The sequence below is a fragment of the Pristis pectinata genome, chromosome 9, assembly GCF_009764475.1.
Source record: "Pristis pectinata isolate sPriPec2 chromosome 9, sPriPec2.1.pri, whole genome shotgun sequence".
Taxonomy (NCBI): domain Eukaryota; kingdom Metazoa; phylum Chordata; class Chondrichthyes; order Rhinopristiformes; family Pristidae; genus Pristis; species Pristis pectinata.
The window spans coordinates 15,640,055-15,655,669 of NC_067413.1; the positions used below are offsets into that span (position 1 = coordinate 15,640,055).

Consider the following 15,615-nt stretch of genomic DNA (forward strand, 5'->3'; position numbering starts at 1 on the left):
GGATCATTATTGGTTGCTCTTGGGACAATTAGATCTTTCCAATGCAATACTGGACCAGTATCCACCTCCTACCCAACTTGCATCCTCTGACTATACTACCCAATGACCTCACACTCCTCACCCTACAACATCCAAGTTTCACTGATGAACCCCCTAAGGTTTAGGCTCTCACCTGTCATTTTCTCGATGACCCCAGAGACCCTGATCTTCAACAATCTGCAAAAGTCCATGAAACCTACTTCAATCATCACCACCTTTTTTTGGGCCAATGACTGGTCCATCCTGTGTCCATCATCCCCAGCTAAATGCACAGGCTCAAATCCTCTTCCTCCTACCCCTGCATCACCACCACCCCTCCCTGCCCCAACCCGCAAGTCAATCTAAATGATCAATCACTTTCTCTATCACCAGCAATTCATGATCTTGGCAACATGTATTGAGTCTGCAATCCATGATAGTCATGATTTCATCTTAAGGCAAAATCTCATTTATTGAACTCAAAAATAATATGATAAAAGCACAATTTCACACAGATGGCACAGCATGCTAGAACCATATAATTGTGCTTTGGAGGAAGATTCTGACATGTATGGAATAACATCGATCATAAACTAGATTTCTTCCTAGGAGAAGAATGAACGGTTACCCCAGCATCTTTCCAAATTGATGTGTGAAGGCTATGGGTTAAAGACAAGGTTTTTTTTTATTATGGTCCAGAAATCACTTCCCGCCAGGGTGAAGTGAAGGGTCAACAAAATTGGATAGACAGGGTAATGAGGAAATATTCTACGAGGAGCCAGCATGGATTTGATAAGACTGAATGGCCCAGGTCTGTGCTATGTTTATGTATGACACATCCACAAGCGCTTTATACAAAACACAACCATCAGAAGCTGACACAAAAAGTATTGCCCTGCCTAGCCCCACAAATATAAAAGTAAGGAAAACCCAAGGGGAAATAACTCTTTACATTTTTTGGTAATTATGGGAGTTAGTACATTTGAAAGGCATTGACTTACATGCAGTAATGAGATTTAAAAAAAAGTAAATTTTAATTTAAAAGTTCTTGAAAATTTTAAAGGCTTAAATCTAATCTGTCAGATTAAATGCATGGAGGTTGGCCTGTACATTTCTGTTACACCAGAAATTAAAATCAAAAGAACAATTCCTAAGATACACATTAATGTTGTTAGCAAGTTTGAATTTTTCATAATTTTAAATTTAAACAAAACCATACCGTCCCCACTAATTTCATCTGTGAATCCAGGCAGCAAGAAAGGAAGAGAAACAAGGAGGGGGAGAAAAAAGTGGAAAAATTACATTATTACCAGAGGCAAGAATAAAAGGCAGTGATCAATCTTCAAAGAGGTCAGAAAATGCAAGAAAATAAGATTGCTAGAAAAATGAAAACTAAGTCAAGGTTTGGTTTAAATATGAGCATTGATAAATTCATTAAAAGTCTGTTAATGTCTCCTTGCCTCACCCTTAAATTTGCGATGGATTATTGGATATTTACACTGAAAATTAAACTCATTTCCAACAGCATATGAAAACATCAACCAGACTGCTTTGTACAGCTTGTTGTAAAACAATAAAGATTTCACTCTCCTTTGCCCATCAGTATGTTTAACAGTAAGAACTTAAATATTTTCTTACTGTTGCTAACCAGGTTTTGAGCTGTTGATTCCTGACTCAGGCAAACAAAACCGAAAACCGTGTTTTACTTGGGATCCAGAAAACAAAAGATGGATGAGACTTCCTTCACACATACGAGCTGGGCTCAGTTGCAGGTTTGAATGATAGCGGCCCACTGTATATGCAAACCGGATTCTTCAAGAAGGTATCATAACTTAAGAATGAAGAGGGAGAGGGAGAAAAAACATATTGCTGTGGACATCCATTGTGTACACTACGGTTACCCAATCAGCAATAACGGAAGCTTTGTGAAGGCCTCAGCTGGAGCAGGATGAAAACTAAACACTTAATCGGTAGTAATCATAAAACAAGTTCTAAAAATGTGCTCAAAGTTCTGTCCATGCGCTCTTTATATTAGAAATAATGAAAAATCATTTGGACATTGTGTTAAATGCTTTCAGTAGATTTCTTCAAACAAAACAAATGAGCATACCAATTATCACATTAGTATGAATGGGTAAAATGTGTATTTTTTATAAAAGCATATTAATATAGTTTTCATACTCAAATGTTCCTTTGTGCATGCCTTGGTTTGAAAGGAATGCATTGCCAAATGACTTAAACTTGGCAAATCTGTTAAAATGTTAGAAAAAACAAAGATAACAAATCAGTTAGCATTTTCTACCATTATGCTCCATTTTCAACTTAGAAGGGATGAAGATACTAAACAATGAATTATTAATGCAATGTTTTCAATAAATATCACATTGTTTAACATAAAACTTCCATATTCCTTTCAACAAACACAAGTTAAAGATCCAAGAGTAGAACAGTCTTTGGTCCAAAGAGCATAACTGTAAAACAGAATTAGTGAATGGGCAGAGCAAGTGATGAGACAAATTATAAGATCAAGCTATCAACTAAAAACAGTATGCTAAATCATGCAAATACAAGTTACTTGAAGGTGACTTAACATTCCTGTGCCACATATATCCATACTTTTAAATCATTCTGATAAAGACTCATATAATTTGCTTTTTTGTCAATAAAACCCTTTTTTCGTATGTTAAGATTTTTCTTAATATTTAATCAGTAAATTTCAGTTTTTGGAAACTGAATGAATTTTACTTAATGTTTAATTCAGTTCAGATCATCCAAGACTACTAGGCCTTTTCATTTTAATGCATATAAAAATACTGTATCCATTTATATAAATCACCTTTAAATACGAAATTCATTACTTTATTGAACATCTTGGTATCAGACAGATAAGGCACAAATGCAAATGAAAGTTTGCAGAAGTAATATAAGCAGAAATGCTGCTTAAAGACTAGTATGCAATCTCAATCACAAAACTGAAGAGTTAGACTACAGACTGAAATTAAACTCATCAAAGCAATGCATCATCTTTAAAAAAAATGCAAACAACAATCCAGTACCCTTGGTTGTGTGCTGAGAACAGAGGATGAAAGGAAGAAAGCGTCTGGCTTTCTTTACTCTGGGCTGGCAATGATTCATTCCTTCAGTGATGACAAAGAATAAAGGAAAGATTGGAGATCAGGATGAAATACAAAATATTCTTAAAAAGGAAATTCAATAAATAGAAACACCTTAATTTTTTTTAAATGTAATTAAGAACTAATTCAAAGACACTAAATCCCAAGGCAACAAAAGCATATTACCTTCACTGCCTTTATCCTGAGATGAAAATTTTCACTCAAGTAGTAATAGACACAACTGTTGCCTTTAACCTGCAAGTAACTCCCTATATTTATCTTCATTTCTGCCCTTTAATATTCATTGTTTATTTTCTCATCTTCAAAGGCTCTAATATTCATCATCTCTATATTTCTTAAGTATCAGACCACTTAGTGCCATGTTTTAAGCATTATGCAATCTAATGTCCATGATAAATAAATTGTGAATAAAATCACCCACTTACAGCAAGGATGCTAATTGTGTGATTTTCATGCTGGGTTCCGCTGAGCTTCTACTGCACAACTCAAAGTCCAGTGGCAGCTACTCATGTGGAAAACACATCTGAATGTCACTTCCAAGATTTCCTTTTGCGTCAGGGTGGCCCATTTATCCACAGAGCAACCCTGCAGAAGCAGGCTTTCACAGTATCTCTGAGTAAATATAGCATCCACCAAATGTCTACAGTAATTTTCTTCCTTATATTAGGTGGGAAAGATTAGAGATTGAAATAAAATACAGTATTTTATGTTACATCCTTAAAAGATCTTCTCCAGATAAATTGTGTCTGTCATACAAGAAAGTTGTAGAGATTTGGCAGCTGCTATAATAACATACATATTTCTTTCTATCCACCATTTACACCCAGCCTTCACTATCCACTCATTTGCTATTTGTGAATTCCCGTACATGACAGGTCAGCCCCTGGCCCCATGTCAATTTTTTTTAAAACATACCTTTATACATGCACACACTGAGGAACCAATCATGGACTGTGATGAGTTTCCAGATCACTTCTGTCAGGTGGCTCTCTGCTGTGCCTGTTCTAATGGAGAGCAGTCTTTGTTTGCTGAGCTGCACCTTGTGATTTCAAAACTCATCACTGATGGTAAGTTTCAATGGAAGTAGTTTGCTAATATTACTTCTTTTTTTAGGTATTTAAATATTTTAATGCATTTATTATTGGTAACATTTTTTAGAACATTACAGAGCATATTTTTGTTTATTTAGGGGGTGCACTGAGTACAAAGGAGAGGGCATTAGTGTTATCTGTAATTTTTTAAAAAATATGCAGGAAGTCCAGCTTTTATTCTCTGTGGATAACAAAGACAGTGTATAATTTCCTTCCTTTCACAATGGAATGACACTGATGATGCAAGTTACTGCAACTAGAATAATAGAGCTTTGGCATAATTGATTAAACCAAATGCAAATTGCAAAAATGGTTTCCACTCATAGCAAGTGAAGATGCAGAGTAACAATAATAATTCGTCTGATTTAATTTTACCTGTAATATTTATCATTCTGTAACAGTACAAAAGAGTGAACACAATATCCTTCCCCAACTTTAATGACTTATCTGCACGATTAACAGAACTGCAGAGCAAGAGGAATGGAAATTTGCTCCTCCATCTTGCTGTCTGGTTTCTCAAGAAAGCCTTCAGCCTTCCTCTTGGATCCTAACTTTGTGTCTGTGACATTCTGCTACAAACCTAAAAAGAGACCGTCTGCTTACATTTGGCATCTATTGTCAGAACTGGAGAATAGGACCACTGCAGAAAATTACTGTCAGTCACTAAGGAAGAGATTTCCTTCACATGGCTGTGAAATGTTAATCTATTAATATATACTTTCAGAACACAAGTATATTTATATTTCCATCATTTTTTTTAACAAAGTGTTTCATTTTTTAAAAAAAATTGTGTCAGGGTGGTGAATTAGTGTGGTTGCTGAATGTGTAAACATTTCAACTGTAATTCATTTGGGACACTGTTGAGTGAATGTGCCACACTACTTTTTTTCCTTAGAGGCAGAGTAAAGCTCCAGGATTTACAGACTTAGGCCCCTGTTAGAAATATTGCTGAAATATCACTCAGAATTTATTCAACTGAATAAAGCAAGTGTTCCAATTTTATGTAAATTTTGGAAATATGGATCCTTCCTGAGATACTACAGGATGGACACAACAGAAATCCACCAAGTTAGCAGAGTAGCCATTCTCCATTATGGAGCCTTGGCAGTGATTGTTGACATGTAGTTTAACTACCAGCGATGGATGCAGTACATCTCAACCAGGTCCTATATCCCTATTAATTATCCACACACTCAAGCTTGTTAATAGATTGATAATGCAGGTATGGAAAATTGCTACATAACCCAGTAAGGACAGGGACATAGAGGTCTCATCATGTTCGTGGCAGTACCTGATTTGCATATTATTTCTGTCTTAAGGCTCTCAGCCAACTTCTTGGTCAGTACGAATGGCTAATGGTAATGTGAGGCAGTTACAACCAGGGAAACTTGGAGACCTCATCAAGCAATAGGTGGAAGGCGCAATCAGGATAGCTGGTGAAGTTAAAGGCTTTCCTGAGAATCCTTTGAGTAACGCAAGGGGGAGAACCGAAACCCCTCTTGCCCTTTCACACAAGGAGGGCTGAAAGAACTACTTACTTCAGGAGCCGATAGCTCCCTTGTCTGTTTTACTCCCTGTTATGAACCCTAGACGTTCTATGTAGCAAGAAACTAATTTCAAATCAGGAACCAAACATGGAAACTTTTGGCCACTGTGCCTCACTGCTTTTGCATATAAAGGAAAAATGCAGCAGCAAACACGTAGCAGCTGATTGGTAACAGAAGAATAAATTAACGAAATAAACTTGCAGTAACTTGGCAAAGATGTGGGTTAATCATTTTAAAGAATTCAATGAAACACCTGGAATATTCTTATTGATAGATTGAAGCTTCAGTTAAAGAATGGGCTGATGTGGAGGAAATCCAATGTATTAAACATTAGGACTATGTTGGAAATCAATTACAGTGTGAAGGTGGTGGAGGATGGAAGGCTGGACTGGGGAATGCTATCCTTGCAATGGGTAGGATGAGAGGAGGATGAGACCAGAAGCACATCAAATGAAACAGGAGTGGTTGGAAGTGGTATCAATTATTGTGGAAGGGAAATTACAGCTGAGGAAAATGGAAGTCACCTTGAAAGCACTGATGTGGAAGCAGTCACCAACAGAACAGATGCGAGGGAACCAGAGACACTGGGAGGATGGAATGTAGGAGTAGATGGGAGCTGAGAGTGCCATGAGCTTGTCATGGATATTGGTCACCAACTATCCCGTGAGATAAGAGATCCACTGGGTAGTCCTCCACTTCCAGACCAGGAAAGTTCAGGGTGACAGTGGATGATAACTGTGGATGGAAGGCCTGTCCCAGCATGATCAGGCTGAACATCTCAGCAGCTGTGGCAGGAATTTAAGAATAGCTAAGGGAAACCAGGAACTGAAGTAGGAATGGCACTGGCATATTCAATAGCTTAACATTGCAACCTGGAACAACAAAACCAATGGGAATACCAAAAAGTGAATTTCTGTCAGGCCCGCCTGGAGCAAACACAACAAACTTGCCCTATGTTTATCAACAAGTCATTCTTAAATCAGAAGTGCACTGCAATAGCCCCATCCTGTGGCGAGTTAAGTAATGCCTTTAGATTTACCCAAGGACTTTAGTTTAGACCGCTACATAATGTTAGGTAGCATAATATTATGCTCACAGCAAAAGCACAAGTGCACTGCAATTAAGAACGTTAAACTATTCATCATTTGGAATACGTAAAGAGAGAGACCAGTGATCTCACTGAAGCACACAAAATTCTGTTGGGTTTTGAAAGGGTTGATGTAGTGTTGACCTTTTCCCTAGCTGGGTTGTCCGGAACCAGGCTCAATCTCAAAAATAAGTCAGCTATACAGGACAGAGGAGAAAAAAAATTCCTTTACCCAGAGGGTAAGGATTCTTTAGAACTCATTCTGCAAAAGGGTTGTGAAGACCTAGTTGCTGCCTATATTCAAGAGAGAAATTGACAGATTTTGTGATATTAAGGGATTCAATGCAGGGAAGTGATGACACTGAGGTGAAAGATCAGCTAGATTTTTTTAAGGAATACATTAGGGTTAGGGTGAAGGGCTAAATAGCTGCATTCTGCTTGGATTTCTAACCGCTCCACACGAGAGAGGAGATTTGGACAAGATTGTTCAAAACAAAACTGGGATGGAGATTTCAGTAATTTGGAGGCATATTAGGCCAAGGTGGGTCTTCTTAAGGTAAAGATAGTCACAAGGAGACTTGATGGCGATGGTCAAATTGAAGTATGGTGGAGAATAGTGTTTTGAAAGAGAACTGAGATGGCATTTTTTAATCCCCCAAATACATCTCCTTAAAGGATGGCAGAAAGAGATTCAACAGCAACTTTCAAAAGGGAGCAAGAGAAAAGGGAAAAATATAACAGGGTTCTGAGGAAACAACAGGACCATTCAAAGAGCCAGATTACCGTCTTCTGTGTTATATAGTATAGTGGTGGTTCAGTGGGTAAATTATCAGATTAGTAAACCTGGACAAACAACACAGAAAACAGAGTTCAAATCCAAACCACGGCAGCTGTGGAACTTAAATTCTGTTGATAAAAACTGGAACTTGGAAGGGAAAAAAAAGAGGTCATAAGTAATGATGATGACAGAAACTTCCAGATTGAAAGTTAAAACTTAACTAGTTCACTAATCCTCTTCAAGAGTACAAATCTGCTGCACTGGTCCAATCTGGCCATGGTTATTCCACATTCAGTTAACTCTTAAATACCAGATGGACTCCCTGGCACCAACCTGGGATCCCAAATTTGGACATGGCAAAGTCGCTCCGATCCCTGCTGACCATACAAAATCTTTCTCACTAACATCTGGGACAGGTATCTAAATTGGGAAAGCTGTCCCATTTGCTGAGTCAGGCAAAAGGCTGCCATAGACATCTTCAAGAATCATATCTTACAGACAATGTGCCCAACTCCTCCAGTTGTTGAATCAGTGCTCCTCCATGTTGAATAACTCCTGGCAGTATCAAAGGAACAGAATAACAGAATGTTCTCTAAGTGGCAGACTCCATATCTATCACCAAGAGTGGCTTGGCAGCAAGACCACTGAATGAGTTGGCTGTGTTCTGAAGAACAGCTGCCAGCTTGGGTATTTGGCAGGTTGTGAGTGAACCAACTTGGCCTTGTACTCACCAATCTACTTTTAAAGGATATGTACCTGTCCATGATAGCAATGATAAAAGCAACAATAACACAGTCCTTGTGGAGATGGTCTCTGTTTGGCACTATAATTGCACAGAACAGACCTGGCAGCTCAAAATTGGGCATCCATGAGGCACTGATGATCATGAGCATCAGAAATGTACATCACCATAATCTGGCCTGGCATTTCCTTCACTCCACAATTACCACCAAGCCAGGGAATTAATCTTGTAGAAGGAAATGCTGGGGGTAGCACTAGGAATGCCCAAGAATAAGATACCAACTTGAAAAAAGCCACTGACAGGATTTGATTGATGCCCAAATTTTAAAATGATTAAATATTTTATCAAGTAATGCTGACAATATGATAACCAAATAAGCATTTTGCTTCAAACTATCAAATATATTGGGAGTTGTCCAATGCTAAAATTATCAAATGCTGTTGAAGTTTCATGATGTTCTTGTGAATCAAATAGCATTACCCACTGAATATTTCATAATCAAAATGGGGAAAAATGATCAACAGTACTTGTCCCCTGTATTAATCACATCTGCTCTTGATTTAAACTGGTTATATCAATGTAGCAATTGCTGTCAGCTTGTACCCTAGTGTCATCCAGGCTCATTAAGGCTTTTGCAGATTCAGGTTCTGCACTTTGGAGACTTAAAACATAATAATCTTGACTGCCTCTCCAGTGCAGTACTGAAGGGTTGTTATCACAGCTCCTCATGAGATGTTGAACCAAGGCTCCTCTGCCTACTGAGATGAACATGATAGATCATATGACATTATTTTGAAGGATAGTATATAGGTTATCCCTTGTACCTTGGCCAATCTTTATTCTTCCACGAACGTAATTTTAAACAAAAATGATGATACGTGCATTACCACACAGTCTGCTGTGCACCAACATGGCGCTGCTGCATTTCCTTCATTGAAATGGTGATAACACTTCAACAATAGTCAAGTTACTTGGAATGTCCTTGCATCTTGAAAAGTGCTATACAAATGAAAATCTTTGCTTTTATTCTCCCCTGTCCTACCTAGAGGAAACAGTTCTAATAAACCTAAACAAAAATTAGAATGCTGTTTTGTGAAATGAATGCTCTCAGACTTTGTATACTTTTTCGGAGAGGTACAATGTTAATCTGATTAAATGACACTACCATTTGGAAATTATACTTTGCCGTAACTTCATAAGGGCTTAAGAGTGTGGGCTGAAGAGTCAGTGCAGTAGACTATCTACTCCAGTGGACTTCCTATAACAGAAAGCTGAAAACAATTCTTACACAAGAAGTTCTTTCACATCCAATATTAGGCCTCATCATCATTTTAACACTGAGGTCACAACACACAGCTCACTCTGTGCTTTGACCAAAATTTCAATAAACTTCTATTTGTTCTCAGTCAACTGGCATTTAACATTCATCTGTGATCGACCTGAAAGCAGGATAGAGTCCCTGTGACATTCAGAAAGAATACTTTTTTCTGTTGATTTCAATTTAACAGAGTTAAAATGGCCTATGACTTATTAAGTCCAGCCTTTGTGCCAACTTAGCAGCCAGTCGTTCCAATTATAATCAATGCCTTTTGCTACAGCATAATAACACGGGTATTCATTTCATAATTTTGTACAGTTACAAATCTATGAATAAGAGTTAAATTTGCAACAATTTCACAAGATTAGATGAAAATAAATTCCTTTGTCAAGGGTAAAACAGCTGGTGAAATGAGTATTAACATGCAAAATTAAACAACCTTAAAAATAGCTTGTTACTGTTAAGATATATTTATATATAAATTACAGCATTGTGCAGTGAGAGCCTCTTAAGTATCAACAGGGTCAGCTCATTATTTTAAACAACAGAAGACATACGTCCTCATTTTTAGTTTACAACACCTTCAAATGTTTTTCCAATCTGTTACCCTTTAAGCACTCTGCAGATTTATGTTTGTTAAATATAATAATTTCCAGGAATTTGTAATTGATTACCACATAGGAGCTGACATTACACAAACTTTTCAGGCACAACACACCATTGGTGATGCATGGAGAATTCCTCTTACAAGACCAATCATAGCGGGCCTTTTAAGTGTGAAATAATTAGCATAATATTGGATCATTTATACGAGGCAACTTATATTTAGTTTCAAATACACACTTGATTATTTTTGTTAATGCTACTGATGTTGAAAATACTAAACCACTTATGTATATTTGGACAAAAAGCAGAAGAACAAATCTGTTTTATTTAAAGCAGCAAAAATAATTAATGTCTGGAAATTATTTTCCCCTAGTCTACAAATTCACAGGTAGAAAAATGCAAAGATCAACTTTAGCCAATTTAGAAACACAAGGAAAACACATAATTTCACTCTCAACATGGGTTTCCACTTCCCACTAAAGGTGACAGAGTTTCAAACCTTCATCTTACCTGAGACCGAAACAGCCCGAGTCCTCAATCCCTGCTTTTCACTGTTTGACAACCTGAAAAACAAATGTGTAAACCGGTCAACATTATGCATTTTCAGCAACCTCTGCAATGAGTTCATTCCTCCTACCTAATGGTTGCTTACAATAATTGCACAGGATTGTACCATTCCCTTTCAGGGACAGGGAACTTGCTATAAATAGGAGCTACCATTTTAAAGTTAGGAGAATGTACCATGGGAAACACAATGCATATCACAGTACACACAGAAATTCAATATAATTAAGTTAAAACTGACGATTGAGTTATTGGTTGTGCTTTTAAGTGTGGTTTCAAAACGAAGTACAATTCATAAGGTTATGACAAAACACCCAACCAAATTAACTCAGGGAATATACAGTAATCTCTCTTCTTATAGCCATATCATTATTTTTAGAATTTGAATTTCCAAAGCAAGCAATAAACAGTCAAAGGAGAAGACGAGTATTTAAAAATCTTCATGGTAACACCGCCTGCTTATATGTTAGCTTTACAGCAACACTAAATAGAATGGTTGCAGCGGAGTGAGAGAGGACGTCATTTTCTGCAGGAGTGTATATCATGCCAGCTGGCATCAGTGGTAGGCTGTTTAATTCAATGATACCTTATGCAGTAAACATAAGCTGAATGAAAATCTCAACAAAGAAAAATGGACATCCAGAATCTAAGTTAATTGGCAAAGAACTGTTAACTGGCAAACTAAGAGTACATTAGAATGCTTGAATTCAATGTCAAATCAGGTACAAAAGTGGAAAAAAGTTTAAGGAGAGAAAAAAAAATTAGAGTCAAAGCTTGGATTAAAAATGAAATAAAAAAGGAAACAAAGGAAAATTAAAAATGTTTTGAAGATTATGAGAGTCAAAGGCAGAGTAGACTGCCAGTATCTTTTCCCAGGGCTGAAATGTCTAATACTGAAGGGCATGCATTTAAGGTGAGAGGGAGCAAGTTCAAAGGAGATGTGCAGGGCAAGTTTTTTTTAAACAGAGTGATGGGTACCCGGAATGCGCCACCAGAGGTGGTAGCGAATACGATAGAGGTGTTTAAGGGGCTCTTAGATAGGCACATGAATGTGAAGCGTATGGAGGGAAATGGACATTGTGTAGGCAGAAGGAATTAGTTCAGTTATGTGTTTAATTACTAGTTTAATTAGTTTGGCATCACATCATGGGCCAAAGGGCCTTTTCCTGTTCTATGTTCTAATTTCACTTTAATTTTAAAATACTAACAATTAAACCCCAAATTAGACAGTACACTTGACAATCTTCAGTCCTAACATTAACTGGCAATGATTGAAAATCAGTACATCAAACAGCTATCCTTGGCAACAGCAAAATGCTTCCAATTGGTTCTGTTCATCTTAGACCAGCTGTAACTTTCTGTGATGTGTTTAATTTGTCCCCTTTGTTAAAATACAGCAACTTCATGCTGTTCACTGGATTTCAATGGTTAGTTAGCCAGCAACCTTTAAATTTTATCTGCTACCCTAATAGTCTTGCCATTATTTTGACATCAAATTATGGATCATTAAACCAACAATTCACTGCCATCATATGTAAATACTGCCCAAAATACCCAAAAGTGCCTATTTTACAAAATCATTTTCACCTATGTTATTCCACTTCCTCTGCCTTACTTAGCACTACCATTAGGCACAAGAACTGAACAATGTTTTGAAGACAGGTGTTTAATTTTCTCACCAATATTTTCTTTAATGTGTTATGAAGAGGGTGAGAGTTTAGATTAAGAGAGAGAAGAAAAAACACATAAAAAGGTCACCAGGTGACAGAAGGATATGAAAGGGTACAGAGGACATTCAGAAGGACATTCCAAGACTGAAGAATTAGAGCTATGATGAGAAGGTGTTCAGCTTGGACTGTTCCCTTTGGAATAAAGGGAACTGGCAAGGCCAGAACAGAAGGTGTATTTTGGTTTCCCTACCCAAGGAAGGATATACATAAACTGAATGCAGCAAAGGTTCACCAGATTGATATTGGTTTATTATTGTCACTTGTACCAAGGTACAGTGAAAAACTTGTCTTGCATACTGTTTGTACAGATCGATTGATTACACAGTGCATTGAGGTAGTACAGGGTAAAAACAATAACAGAATACCGAGTAGTGTCACAGCTACTGAGGAAATGCAGTGCAGGTAGACAATAGGTGCAAGATCATAACAAGGTAGATTGCGAAGTCAAGGGTCCATCTCATCGTATCATCATTGATTTTTTGGATGGTGAGTTTGTCGCATGAGGAGAGTGAAGCAGACTTAGAATATACTCTCCAGTTAAGAAGAAAGGTGATTTTATTGAAAACTACAACATTTTTTTTATAAGATTTGATACTGGAGATAGAGTCAATGTTTTCCTGGGGTAGTGTGTCTAAAACTAGGATTCATAGTCTCAAAACAAGGGTCCAGCCATTGAGGATAGAGATTTTTTTCATCAACAGGCCAATCAGTCTTTGGAGTGCACTTCCCAAGAGGGCTATTCAGGATCAGCCATTGAGTATATTGAAGAACTTAGGTGGATATTTTTATTTGATATTGAGCTTTCAGGGGATAAGATGCATGTCCACAGCTATCAAAGAGTGGAGGCGTGAGGTGGCGGGGTGCAATATGATGGGCAGGGGCTCGGCAGTCGGACCGATGGAGGGCTGATGTTTCATAGAAGTGGTATGCGACTGATAGACTGAATGGAAACCGTAGGTGTTGCAAGGCTCCATCTCAGGATCAGTCACTGAGTATATTCAAAAGACAGATGGATAGATTGTTTGATGTTAAGGGAATCACGGAATATAGGGTTCATGAAGGAAAGGGACACTGAAGTAAAAGATCAACCTGAATGGCAGAGCAGGTATGAGGGGTTGAATGGCCCAGTCCTGTTTATATTTCTTATGGTCTTAAGGGGAAGATTTAATTCAGGTGCTTAAAATTATGAGGGTCAGTTAGGACATACGTCTCCAGGAAAGTCAGTAACAAGGGCCATGAAATTAATTCGTGGAAAGATTAAATTGGTACCGTAGCAGTTAGTGTAACGCTATTACAGTGCCAGCGATCGGGTTCAATTCCCGCTGCTGTCTATAAGAAGTTTGTATGTTCTCCCCGTGACTGCACGGGTTTCCTCCGGGTGCTCTGGTTTCCTCCCACATTCCAAAGAGGTATGGGTTAGTAAGTTAACATGGGTGTAATTGGGTGGCGCGGGCTCGTTGGGCAGTAAGGGCCTGTTACCGTGCTGTATAAATAAAGTTTTAAATTATTGTCACATGTATCGAGATACAGTAAAAAAAACTTGTCTTGCATACCGTCCAAACAGATCATTTCATTATTACAGTGCATTGAGGTAGTACAAGGTAAAACAATAACAGAATGCAGAATAAAGCGTTACAGAGAAAGTGCAGTGCAGGTAGACAATAAAGTGCAAGGTAATAACGAGGTGGATTGTGAGGTCAACAGTCCACCTTATCATATCAGGGGACTATTCAATAGTCTTGTAACAGCAGGATAGAAGCTGTTCTTGAGCCTGGTGGTACGAGCTTTCAGGCTTTTGTATCTTCTGCCCAATGGGAGGGGGAGGTGGGTGGGGCCTTTGATTATGTTAGCTGCTTTACCAAGGCAGAGAGAAGTGTAGACAGAGTCCATGGAGGGGAGGCTGGTTTCCGTGATGTGCTGAGCTGTGTCCACAACTCTCTGTAGTTTGAGTTCTTGGACAGAGCAGCTGCCATACCAAGCCGTGATGCATCCGGATAGAATGCTTTCTATGGTACATCAGTAAAAATAGGCGAGGGTCAAAGGGGACATGACAAACCTCTTTAGGTTCCTGAGGAAGTAAAGTAGCTGGTGCGCGTTCTTGGCCATGGCATCCATGTGGTTGGACCAGGACAGGCTATTGGTGATGTTCATTCTTAGGAACTTGAAGCTCTCAACCGTCTTGACCTCAGCAGCATTGATGTAAACAGGAGCATGTGCACCACCCCCCCTTCTTGAAGTCAATGACCAGCTCTTTTGTTTTATTGATATTGAGGGAAAGGTTGTTGTCATGACACCATGCCACTAGGGTCTCTATCTCCTTCCTGTACTCCAACTCATCATTATTTGAGATACAGTCCACTACGGTGGTATCATCTGCAAACTTATAGATGGTGTTAGAGCAGAATCTGGCCACACAGTTGTAAACGTATAGGGAGCAGAGTAGGGGACTGAGGATGTAGCATTGTGGGGCACCATTGTTAAGAATAATTTTGCAGAGGTGTTGCTGCCTATCCTTACTGACTGTGGCCTGTTGGTCAGGAAGTCAAGGATCCAGTTGCAAAGGGAGGTGTTGAGTCCCAGGTTCAGGAGTTTGGAGATAAGCTTGCTTGGAATTATAGTATTGAAGGCGGAGCTGTAGTCAATAAACAACAGTCTAACATCAGTGTCTTTACTGTCCAAATGCTCCAGAGATGAGTGTAGGGCCAGGGAGATGGCGTCTGGCGTAGATCTGTTTTGGTGGTAGACAAATTGCAGTGGGTCGAGGCTTTCTGGGAAGCTGGAATTAATGTGTGCCGTTGACCAGCCTCTCAAAGCACTTTATGATGGTGGATGTCAGAGTCACTGGGCAGTAGTCATTAAGGCATGTTAGCTTGTTTTTCTTAGGTACTGGAATGATACTGGTTAAAGCAGGTGCGAACCTCAGATTGAAGCAGGGAAAGGTTAAATATGTCTGCAAATTCCCCACTAGCTGATCTGCACAGGATCCAACACTTCCGGGGA

General features: G+C 38.5%; 1 protein-coding gene across 6 annotated transcripts in view; it reads right to left on the reverse strand.

Annotated features, from left to right (window-relative positions):
* Positions 1 to 15,615, reverse strand: part of ptk2aa (protein tyrosine kinase 2aa) — a 373,012-nt gene that overhangs the window by 109,694 nt on the left and 247,703 nt on the right. For 4 of the 6 annotated variants that reach the window (XM_052023866.1, XM_052023870.1, XM_052023869.1 and 1 more), the window contains exons 14-15: positions 10,832 to 10,884; positions 1,238 to 1,255 (exon numbers count right to left, since the gene is read on the reverse strand). In XM_052023866.1, coding sequence (XP_051879826.1) covers positions 1,238 to 1,255; positions 10,832 to 10,884 — 71 coding nt within the window. The remainder of the gene's footprint in view (positions 1 to 1,237; positions 1,256 to 10,831; positions 10,885 to 15,615) is intronic. The other 2 variants (XM_052023867.1, XM_052023868.1) reach the window with 1 other exon arrangement.